This window comes from Lolium perenne, chromosome 4 (assembly GCF_019359855.2).
Source record: "Lolium perenne isolate Kyuss_39 chromosome 4, Kyuss_2.0, whole genome shotgun sequence".
Classification (NCBI taxonomy): domain Eukaryota; kingdom Viridiplantae; phylum Streptophyta; class Magnoliopsida; order Poales; family Poaceae; genus Lolium; species Lolium perenne.
The window spans coordinates 126,007,536-126,020,073 of NC_067247.2; the positions used below are offsets into that span (position 1 = coordinate 126,007,536).

Sequence of the window (12,538 nt, forward strand, 5' to 3'; positions counted from 1 at the left end):
TGTGGCGTGTGTGTTGGCGTGCGCTGAGAGTCTGCTTGACTGGATGTGCTTCTCACCTGCTATTGGCGGCTTGGGAAGGCATTTGGTTGTTTGGATGATGTGAGTTTGTGTATTGTCACCCCGTTCATCCCTCTGTAGGTTTAGCGAGGTGGCTTCGAGTTTGATCTTTTGTATTTCTCTTGTAAGATATTGCGAATAATCTAATAAAAAAATTGTGTGCATCCTTTGGATGCAGAAGCTGGAGCGATTTCTCCCCATTTCGAAAAAAAAAAGACATGTAGGACCCAATATTCAAAATTTCATCGAAATTTCCAGAAATTTTCTATATTTTGTGGACCAGCTAAAATATTTGGGTTTCATTCCAACTATTTCCTTAGATTTCAAATTACAAGGTAAAATCCATTGAAATGCACGCGAATAAACAAGATTTGTCACGGTATGGTTTGCATGTATGTTTTCATCCGTCGTATTTTTTGGAAAGTGCTGGCCGTCTCTTGGGGAATCAAAATTTTGATCCCCAGGTCTAGAGCGTGACACGTGTCCCCAACTTTTTGCTTCCATAATATACTAATATAATAAAAAAATGTTTCATTTGTAGCAAAATCCACCAAAAATCTCATTTTTGCTTCCATAAAAGCATCTGTGTAGCAAAAAGGGTTCACCCACAAAAAAACATAGATCTCGTCGGGGACTCACCGGAGATTGTTGGAGACCTCTCCGAAGACATCATAGCAAAAAAAAAAAGTTTCTAGCAAAACAAAGTCTCCTATGAAGAATAAAATGGAGGTCGGAGTGGATGGTGCCGGAGATGACCAAGGGAGCGGCCCGACGTACACGCAGGACAGGGCTACATCTCCCACGCCGCCGTCGACCGCGAAGGTCGATGCCAAATGAAGCGGACTTGGCTGGCAATCCCGTCAGTATTCAGATGCCCATATGCACCGTCGTCGGGAAAATGGCTCGCAACGATGGCCCCACGTTACTCTGCAGCGCCGTCCTCGGTGGTGACGCCGGCGGGGAACATGCCAATACCGGCGGCCGGTGCGGCTTGGAGCGCCTCGATGGCGGCAGCGTGGAGGCTGGCCATAAGCCCACTGAGTCGGGCCGCGGCGTGCAGACCGGGCCTGAGCGCACATAGAAGGGTGGAGCGCTCAGGCCAGCTATGAGCCCATGGAGAAAGGCAGCGGCACGGTTGGTTGGGGCGGCGACCTCCATGGCACCCCCAAGGATTTGTTCGTGTATGTGCGCGGGGAAAAGGTACACCAATTGATGAGAAGAAACGAAAAGATGCGATGGCCCCACCTATGTGCTACCGTCATTTTCTTTCGTCCACGAGGACGTGTGGCGCTCATAGGAGCCGGGGGACACGAGACGCGTGATCCCCTGGGTGATCCGAAGCATTTTCCTAACTTTTTTTTGTGGTAGTCGTAGTTGTTGTTTTATTGCTTACATTCGAACCTAGGCCCTCAATGCTGGATAAGGGTGATGCCAACGGGCCAGAAACCAAGTAATGAAGGATTCATCCTAGTTCGCCTTCATTTTAATTTGCTAGAATTTAAAATTGTCCAGGTTCAAATGAAAATTTCGTCAATTTGCATGATTTCTACATGGGTTACTCCGGCATGCAGGTCATCTGCCAGGGCCAAACTTGCGTGATATGGCTATGGCATAGGCAGCTCGAAAACAACCGCCGAAGCTCGCCGGTACTCTGACTGAAACGCGGCAAGAGGTTTTAGCATCATGGAGAGGCAATGAAGGGCCGGCCAGGCCACCCTTCTATGAGCACGGCCCGGACTGGAGACCCGCCAGATCAAGTGCCAGCCCGGGAAGCTAACGCGGGATCCAAGCTGCTCAACTCACTTCCCTCAACAAAAAGCTCAATTTCTGAAGGTCCGTCCCAGGAGTGACGGTTTCCGGGTTTTGTGGTCTAGGCGATCACGCGGCGATTGCACGGTTTGCTCTCCCTCGCCGTGGGTGAATCTCTCGTCAGATCTCGTCGGCGTCCGCAGCCGCCCGGATCTCTCGACCACAACACTCCGTCCTAGGTTCTGATCCCTGTCCTTCCCGTCATCCTTTACTCATCGTTTTCACCAGTTAGCAACGTCCCACCACCAAAAGCCTTTCGCGAGATCTAGGGCTCGTGATCGTAATACACCTCTCGCCCTAGTTTCAACCAGCCAGATCGTGGCCGGGCGTTCGGAGTAGGCAGGGCGGCGTGGAGATGGAACGGGTGGAGGGTTTGATGAAGAATCTGAAGCTCTCAGCAGCGGAACAAGGAGGTTTCAAAAAATGTCTGATTCTTGGTAGCGGTGATGGGGAGAGGAGGGAGATGCAGGCGTTGGGCAAAGTCCTCTCCGATAAGCCGGTGCATGCGGAGGGCATGGCGGCATCGCTGGGAAAAGCATGGTGTCCACTGAAAGGGGTAAGGTGCAAGGCGATGGGAGGGAACGTGTTCCTATTTACTTTCTCGCAGGAGTCCGGGAAGAAGAAAGCCCTGTTTGATGGCCCATGGAAGGCGAACAACGATCTGATCGTGATGATAGATTTTGATCCGGGCAAGGCGATGGACGAGCATACCTTTGACACAATCCCGATCTAGATCCGTGTGTTCAAGCTGCCTTTGGGATGGATGAACAGAGATATGGGCATGGAGATTGGAGATATGGTGGGAGAAGGGGTGGATGTGGATGTGGGGGATGATGGTACCGCAGTCGGCGAATACCTTCGAGTCAAAACTCGGATCAACATCACCAAGCCTCTGATGAGGGGATTCATGAGACCGGGAAAAGAGAGCGACTCACAGATTTGGTGTCCATTTGAGTATGAATTCCTTCCAGAGTTCTGTTACATTTGTGGCATCATTGGACATGATTACGATGGCTGCTCGATTACTCTGGCTAAGGGAGAGAGGAGACAGTATGGCGGTTGGCTGCGCGCTTTCATTACAAAGAGAAGCAATCATGTTGAGCAGCAGAAGTGGAATGAAGGGAGGACCTGGGGGTATGGGAGAGGCTCCAGTCCGTCGGGGCGTGGCTCGGGGAGAGGAAGTGATAGCTTATCCTGGAGGAAGGAGGAGTTGGAGAAGCATGCAAATGCGAGCCGAAATAAGTCACCGTCGTGCAGCGAGGAAGCAACGAGTCCACTCAAACTAGGGGAAAAGAAACAGACGAGTGTTGCGCAGAAGAAGCTGGAGTTCCCGGAGAAGAATGGAGAGGAGCTTAGTAATGAACAAGTTGATAAGGGGGAGGATCGGGTGGAGGATAGTTTGGCGCTGGAGAACAAGGATGTCGGGGAAGCTGAAGGGCTGGCCATAGGCATGGGGACACGTGCAGTGGCAGATGTAGCCATGCAGGGTAATGCTGCTCACGTTGATCAAGTCGGTACCCTGGGAGGCGAAAATAATAAGGAGCAACACCGGGGCTCGTTCAAAAGGAAACAGAGGAAGGGAGCGGGAATAAAGGAGAATCTGAATGTTAGGGTGGGGAAGAAGAGGGAGATGGAGGATATGGACATTGTAGAGGAGGAGATGCAAACTAAAAAGGCAAAGGTTGCTGTTGTCCTTAACAACGACGCGATGGTGGGGCTGCCGGATCAGCCTTGCAAGGAGCAATGAAGGTCGTGGCTCAGAACTGCCGGGGGCTTGGGAACTAGCCGGCAGTCAATGGTCTTCTAGAGCTGCAGAAGACGGAAGATCCCGACATCCTCTTTCTATCGGAAACTAAATTGATAGAGAGGGAGATGGACCCGTTGAGGTGGAAGCTTAATATGCCAAACATGGTGGTGGTAGACAGTAATAAAAGGAATGGTGGGCTAGCCATGTTCTGGAAGAGAGGGGTGAATGTGAGCTTACGATGGAAGGGGAGGTACCACATCGACGTCGATGTGCAGGAGGAAAATGGCACAAAATGGAGACTAACAGGAATTTATGGCGAGTCTAAGGCTGGGGAGAAAGAAAACACTTGGAAGCTCCTTCGGAATTTACATGCACAATCTGAATTACCATGGATGGTCCTGGGAGACTTCAATGAGATTTTGTTCGCTGGGGAGAAGGAGGGAGGGCCGGCTCAGGCCCAAGGGGCTATGGAGGCTTTTAGAAGGACGCTGGAGCAATGTGAGCTGGCGGACCTAGGCTTTGTCGGCGACCCCTTCATGTGGAGGAACAATTGGCACTTGGCCGACGGATACATAAGGGAGAGGCTGGATAGGGCGGTAGCGAATGCAGCGTGGAGATGTCTCTTCCCGCTTTATAGAGTGATAAATGGGGATCCTCGCCACTCGGACCATCGACCAATCATTGTAGAGCTAAATGAACAATCTAGCCCTTTGGAAGGCCGTGGAGGAGGGGAGAAATGCTTCCGCTTCGAAGCAAGTTGGCTGCAGGAGGAAGGCTGTGAGGGTGTGGTGGAGGAGGCTTGGAACCGGGCATTTGAGGAAGGAGCGGAAGGAGCGTATGAGGGTTTGAAGAAGATTAGTGGAAGCTTGGCGACGTGGGATAGGGAAGTGTTGGGGGAGCTCAAACATAGAATTAAAAGAGCAAAGAAGGAGCTGGAGGCTTACAGAAGGAAGGAGATAAATCAACATAACATCAATAAGGAGCGCCTCCTGAAATATAAATTGAGCCACTTGGAGGATCAATACAATATTTTCTGGCAGCAGAGAGCACGAGCAAACTGGCTCAAGAATGGGGACCGGAACACGAGCTTCTTTCATGCTCATGCCTCGGAGAGAAGAAAGGTGAACAGAATTAAGAAGCTAAGAAGGGAGGGAGGCGGAGTAGTGGAGAGGGAGGAAGAGATAGGACCTTTTATCACTAATTTCTACAAAAGTTTGTTCTTGTCTTCTGCAGGGCAAGTAAATGAGGACCTCCTTCAGTTCGTTCCCAAGTCAGTAACATCGGCGATGAATGATCATTTGAATTCACCGTATACAGTGGAGGAGGTCAGGAAGGCTCTGGACTCAATTGGAGACCTCAAAGCGCCAGGACCGGATGGAATGCTGGCCCTTTTCTATAAAAAAATTCTTGCACATCTTGGGGGATAGAGTCCAGGCTGAGGTCCTGGCGGTCCTGAATGGAGGGGAGATGCCGCAAGGCTGGAATGAGATGACAATCGTGTTGATACCTAAAGTAAAGAATCCAGAGAGAATTACTGAGTACAGGCCAATCAACCTATGTAATGTCATATACAAGCTTATCTCAAAGGTCTTGTCCAATCGCCTGAAGGTACTGCTACCAGATATAATCTCACCAACACAGTCGGCCTTCGTGCATGGACGTATGATCACAGATAATGTGCTGTTGGCTTATGAGATAACCCATCATATGCATAGAAGGAAAGGTGGAAAGGATGGGCTGGTAGCTATTAAGCTCGATATGAGCAAGGCCTACGACAGGGTTGAGTGGCTGTTCTTGGAAAAAATGATGCAGAAGATGGGATTTAATTCACAGTGGGTAAAACTGATCATGAATTGTGTGCAATTGGTCTCTTACCGGGTGAAGGTCAATGGGAGATTGTCTGATGTTTCAAACCTGAGAGAGATCTCCGCCAAGGAGACCCTCTGTCGTCGTACCTCTTTATCCTTTGTGCCGAGGCTTTCTCCGCCATGCTCCAACATGCGGAGGTGAATGGTACACTGGAAGGAATCTAACTCTGCCCCACGGCGCCGAGGGTCAATCATATCTTCTTCGAGGACGACTCACTCATTGTCATGAAAGCTACGGTACAAAGTGCCCAGAAGCTGCAAGAGATCCTGGCATTGTATGAAGCACAATCGGGTCAGATGATAAATAAGGAGAAGAGCTCGGCTTTTTTCAGCAAAGGTACACAGAACCAAGAGGGCAGTCTTGGGTGCCTTAGGGATACCAAGAGAGTCAATGAATCAACGATATCTCGGTCTACCTGTACACTTGGGGGCATCAAAGAAGGAGTTCGAATATATTAAGGAGAAGATCTGGAGACGTATACAAGGATGGAAGGAGAAGCTCCTCTCTAAAGCGGGCAAAGAAATTCTTATAAAGGCGATTGCACAGGCCATCCCAACTTATGCAATGTCATGCTCTGATTTGACGAAAGCTCTATGTGAGGAGATCAGTGCTATGATTTGTCGCTACTGGTGGGATCAGCAAGAGGGGAAGAACAAATGCCATTGGCTGAGCTGGGAAAAGTTGTCTCGCAATAAGAGGGCTGGGGGCCTGGGCTTTAGAGACCTGCACATTTTCAACCTCGCCATGCTGGCACGGCAGAGTTGGCGTCTACTGAAATTCCCGGAGTCTTTGTGTGCAACCATCCTGAAAGCGAAATATTTCCCTCAGTGCTCCATCCTGGAGGCTAGGCCCAAACAAGGAATGTCGTACACCTGGAGGAGTATCCTTAAAGGATGTGAGCTGATGAAGGAGGGCATCATCTGGCGTGTGGGGAATGGAGAGTCAATTGCAACGTGGGAAGATCCCGGGCTGCCGAGAGGAACAACTCGGCGTCCTAGCTCCTACCGCGGTCAGTCCATAATTACGCGGGTTAGTGATCTCATAAACCCCGTAACAGACCAATGGGATGAGGAATTGCTTAAGGACCTTTTCAATCTGGACGATGTGAAGGAGATATTGCTGATCCCGATTCACCCAGAGATGGAAGACACGATTGCGTGGCACTATGACGCTAAGGGGATCATTACAGTGAAATCGGCATATCAGTTAGGGGAGAAATTGCGTGATGAAACCCTCAGCCGTGATGCTAGCTCTTCGGCGGGCCCTCTTGTACAACATCAAACGTGGAGAAGTATCTGGAACCAGGAACTACCAGGGAGGGTCCTCATCTTCCTCTGGAGGTTTACACATAATAGCCTTCCCACAAAGCTCATCATCAAGCGCAAAAAGGTTGATCTCGACACTAGGTGCCCTGTATGTTGGCGGCTTGATGAAGACGGAGGGCATATCTTTTTGCGATGCAAAGCGGTCAAGCAGGTCTGGCGGGCTCTTGATTGCGAGGACCTCCGGGTATCGTTGTGTGAATGCACTAGTGCGAAACAGGTGACTGACAAGATACTCTCGCTGCCGAAGGAGAAGAGGTTACTTGCTATCATCCTACTCTGGGATTGGTGGACAACGAGAAACAAGACAAATGCGGGGGAAAGGATGGCCTCGACAGACGATGTCTGCTTTAGAATACGCAAGCATCTCATGGAGTTCTGCCCACAGGAAGCGTCGGTGCTAGCCATGCGAGTTGTGCATGATAGATGGGAACTACCAGACACAGACTTCATCAAGGTGAATGTTGATGTTGCTTTCTGCAAGGAGACAAACAGGGGCGCGTGGGGCTTCATCGCACGGGCGGGCGATGGCAGCTTCTTAGCTGCTGGAACGGGCGTCATGGACCATCTGGCCAATGCTCTCCATGCGGAGGCCTCGGCCTTTGTGGCAGCAATCGAGCGAATGAGCAACATTGGCTTCTACTGGGTGATCTTCGAATCCGACTCCCTCAACTTGGTGAATGCCCTGAAATCTGGAGATGCCGATCTATCTGACATCGGTGCTTTATTTCGGGAAGCTAGGAGTCTATGTATGTTAGCTTTCGATGCTTTTGAGTTTAAGTTCTGCCGTAGATCTTGTAATAAGGCTGCCCATGCAATAGCTCAGCATGGTAAAATCCTAGGCGTGCAGAACTTGATCTGGCTGGAGGATGCTCCAGCGTTTGTGTCTGTTTTGGTTGCTAGCATTCTTGCTACGCACCAGGTTTAGTGAAATATATTTTCACGCTTCAAAAAAAAAACAAAAAAAGCTGCTCAACTCAGTTTCTAAAAATAAATACTACTCCGTAGAAGAAAAAACAGCATGCTAGCCAGAGTCAAAGCGAACCCTGTTCCTAGTTCGCGGCCCCCATCTCGCTCGCGTGGTCCAGTTGCCACGGCCCTCCACTCCACTCCACTCCATCCACATATAGCAAGAAAACCGTGCGCCATATCTGGACGTGATTGATCGACCGTTCGACATGACGGCCTTGGCCCGCCCGATGGCACATGTCACGCCGCACTCCTGTCGACCAGCAGCAACAGGAACCACACGACGCACAGTCAGCACATACCATACGTACGCGTGCGAAAGGGAATAGCAGAAACCACCCTAGCCGCCGCGAGTTCCACCCAGACATCCGCGAGCTCCGCCTGAAGGTGGGACATGGTCGCCGCCGCCTTAGCCCTGGCCTCCGCTACCGCTGTGTCAGCCTCCGCCTCCAGTTGGTCGGCTTGGTCGCCGTACGCAACCGCTTGCTCCTCCGCAAACACCTCCACCGTGTGGATGGCGGTGAGGTCCGGATCATCCGGGTAGGCACGGTGGGCCATCTCAACAAGGCGAGCACAAGTGTGGTCATGCTTGATCATCGATGATTTCTATGGTATTGAGGTGTGCCCCTCTCTCCCGCTGGCGTCGACCATATATAAGCACGGCGGGACGGGAAACGCCGATCGCGCGCAAGCCGCTTCCTGGGGCGACAAAAACGCGCCAATCTATTGGCCACGCGCGGGAACCACCGGACCCCGCTCGAGAACCGGTAATCGGCGGCATGCCTCGACGAGACATTAAACTGCCATTACCGACATTATTGATGCTGTCAGGGAAAAAATGCGTCGGCCCGCTGGTCATACTCTCAAGGCAAATGACGCGGAGGCCCTGTACAAACGATTTGGGCCGACGCAAACGGACGCGCGTGGTTACTTTTGACGTCCATTTTGGGTCGGTCCATTGGAGATGACTGTACACACTTTATCATGACATCATATGTATAGAATGCAGTTACTGCGTAAAAACATACCCCTGAATATCTTAAAATGTTTAAAAATTCTTGATTAAAATTCGGGTGTAAATTCAGTCATTCTATGTTAACACACAATTTTCATGAAAAATAATCTAACATTTTAAATACATTTTTTTTACAATGGATGCATCTAGACCTAGCTACTAGCCCAAACACCATATCCTCACTTTATCTGTTTTTTACATACTAGAAACTATTTACATGACGGATTGCATATAGGTCAAAATTTGTAAATTTACTTTACTAGCACCACCAGTAAGTGGTATTTTCCATTGCAAGTTGATATAACTTTTTGTACAAACATAAAATGTCTGGATGTAAGCACGAGATTATCTTTCAAAATTGTTTGAAATTAGTAAAGACATTTTTTTAATCATAGGTGCATCTTGACCTATGAGTCCAAACACCATATCTAACTTTATATGTTCTTTGCATACTGAGAACTATTTGTCTAACAAAATGAACAAAGCTATGAATTTAAAATTTAGTTGACTAGCAAGGTATCTACAACCTAGGACCCACCAGCAAGTGATTTTCCATTGCAGGTCCACATATCACCGGCTGAAAATATACATGTATTTTATAATTTGCCATACTATGTTTTACACCTCTATTATTTGCCACTCACATGTGGTGGTCATGTGGTAAATAATAGAGGATCGGAGAAAAGAGTGGCAAATTATAAAACATTCCACTAATCTATCAAAGTGTAGAATAATTTGGATCGACCGTTTGACGGTGTTTACAGATTTAACCAAGATTTGATGAAAATTTGTTACTTCTTCAACCGACCAATGATAGGTAATCACTGACTCATGGCCCCTGCTGCTAATCAACTTAATCTGAGATTTGGACTTGTGTACAACCTATTACACACAATACTTGGTGATCCATAAGAAAACATGTAAAATATGTAGTTAGAGCGCAACTATAAGCATAAATTGTTAGTGGTTTGTGCAATTACCTTGACGAGAAAAAACAAGGCACGTCGCTGGCTCGCTGCCACTACTCCAAACTAAAGGCATTCGAATTAAGATATGCCCCCACCACTTGTACTATCACACAAGAAAATGGGCAGCCGAAAGGAAAAGCCTATGCTATATATTATCATAAACTAGCAGCTAGTTGCACCTGCGCCAGATACGCGAGAGGAGCCAACGATCCGGGAGGGAGGAGAGAATGTACGGGTGAATCAGTTCGAAGGGCCAGGCCAGGCATGCAGCTGGAGCCGGAGATGTTGGAGGAGCTAGCTAGCAAGAGGTGGTGGTCGGAGCGTAGCGGCGACCTCGGCCCTTGGCGGCTGCGAAAGGCCGGAGCCAGCCGAGGCAGTTCACGACGGCCACCCGCCGGCCCCGGGGCCCCCGGACGTTGCTTTCATTACTCCAGCTTTCTTTCTTTCTTCCCGCTTTGCCTCCGCTAGCTACCTTTGTTCCTATCCATAAGCTCCCTTCCATGGCTTAAATTAATCACACACCAGCGTTCAACTCCACTGGTGGTAGGATTCTCTGCCTCCACCCAGCCATGCGTTTTGGTGCAGGAAGAAACGTATACAATGCGGTTTATGTGGACAAAATGTGGTCTCACATCGTAACCGGTCCAAACTGATGTTCCGCCAAAACTGAGAATGAGCACACGGCATCCGGGAATTAATGGCAAGAGCAAGAGGAAATTGTTGATGAAAGCAGCCCATTCACTCAACTTCACCTCCACAAGATGCAAAAAAGTAATTACTCACAAAATCAACGGCACTTATTATGAACCGAAGGGAGCACAATGTTTTCCTTTCATTTCGTTCGATTTTTCATCAAATGTATATCCATGCTCCAAAAGTTCTCATGCATCATGTGTCTTTCTCTCCTCCCTTCTCCCTTTGAGTTTAGTACGTTTCTTCGGTGCGGAATCCAAAGGGTTCTTCTTTCCCGTGTTTTCTTTATCTTTTAGTACGATTACACACACACTAACATTTCTATTCGGTATACTTTCAAGTTTCTATGTTTTTTCATATAGACTTGCATTTTGAAGAGGACGACAAAAAAGTCTACCATTGATCGTCACACAACTTACGAGCTCGTTTTTTGATTCAGTTAATAATGTACTTTCTCTGTCAGATTATATAGAGCATATCTTTCACGGTCCAAATTCAAGTGTTGGTTGTCGAATTTTCGTACAAACGGATCTTAATAGTTGCAGGAACACGTAAAGAGCTCTACAAAATTCCAATGTTCAAAAAACACTAGTTGGGTGTGCTACTATTTATCCAAGACATCTGCAAATTTCATCTACGGTCCCCATTTAATTTGATCCTTATAATTGCATGCTTCTAGCATAACTATTTTACTAATCAACCCAAACTAGTTACTCCCTCTGTTTGGGATTACGAAGCCCCAGATCTTCTTAAAACTGTTAGGAATTATAAGATCTATCTCATTTAGTGTTCTCTTTCGCCCAATGCATGTCCTATTTTCTCTCTCTTCTCTCATGTGTATAAAACTATTTATGCATGCAATAATTAATGAGGTGAGTTATGAATTTTCTTGATCTTATCAAATTGACACTCAGGCCTTATAAGACTAGTCATAGTGGGGAGTAACATAGAGTAGTAACATGCCATGTTACTACTCTATGTTACTACCTCCATAGTGGATAGTTACTTATATGTGGTATCATGCATGCTATATTTATTAGATTGTAGACTCATCTTGTCTTGAGAAGTGTGATGTTATGGTAACATAGCTAGTTACCATCTCACTCTCTTTCTTCATTCATTGCCATGCCATGTCACCAAAATGCCTTGGGTTGTGTGATGTTACTAGCTAAGTTACTCCCACTATGAGCAGTCTAACCCCGAACAGAGGGAGTGGCCTTATAACCCCGAACAGAGGGAGTATGTAATAACCCAGAACATAGGAACAACGAAGGGTAGATTTAGAAATGGGATGTGCATTTCATCGCAAAACGGGGGAAATTTTCGCGCCTTATTGCAACTAAACCTAAGAGGGATCGAGGTTCTCTCTCATTTTGCACTTAGGTTTAGGCAATGTGAGTTAGGGAAATTTCGACATGATCTCTTTTGTATCTTGTTGATTTGGGGAATTGATTTCATTTGACAAGTGTTAATACATTAAACAATAAACATTGAACAATATAAATGGAATTCAGAATTCAGACAACTTTGAATTTCAAAGTAAATCATAAATACAATGTTTATTTCAGAATATAAATGTCACATAATCAAAAGCTCATAAACAAAAACCTTGGGCTTTATTGATATCAACACAGATTACAAAGTCTTTACAATATTCTTGATACAAGAATTGATAAATAAGAAATAGAAATGAAAATGAAGATTACAATTTTATTCCTAACCTAAAACCTAGACTATATGACTTGGGGAATATCTTCTGGCCATGTCCAACTTCATAAACCTGCAAAACAAAGAATCAAACTATTCAAAATGTTAGAGTTAGCAAATGGCACAATATTCAGTTTGTCCAAAACCAGGGACAGCACAAAATAAGGGCAGCAGCAGACCAAACCTGAGCACACACCAGGGCTCAAGTTTCAGCATATGAGAGCACACAGCTCAAGTGTGTCAAGCAAACAAAGAAGGCCATGCAAAAGCATAGTCACCAAGCATGCCAGGCTTGTGTGTCAATGCAGAGAGAGAAGTAGGGATCATATAAAAGGAGCACAAACCCTAGAACCAAAGGACTGACCGATCAGATAAGATCACC

The 12,538-nt window shown here is 47.2% G+C and overlaps 1 protein-coding gene across 1 annotated transcript; it reads left to right on the plus strand.

Moving 5' to 3' along the window:
* The first annotated feature begins 3,774 nt into the window (after window positions 1-3,774).
* LOC139839097 (uncharacterized) lies at window positions 3,775-5,040 on the plus strand. The gene has a single exon (XM_071829150.1). The coding sequence runs from the start codon at window positions 3,775-3,777 to the stop codon at window positions 5,038-5,040; it is 1,266 nt and encodes a 421-aa protein (XP_071685251.1).
* The last annotated feature ends 7,498 nt before the right edge of the window (window positions 5,041-12,538 follow it).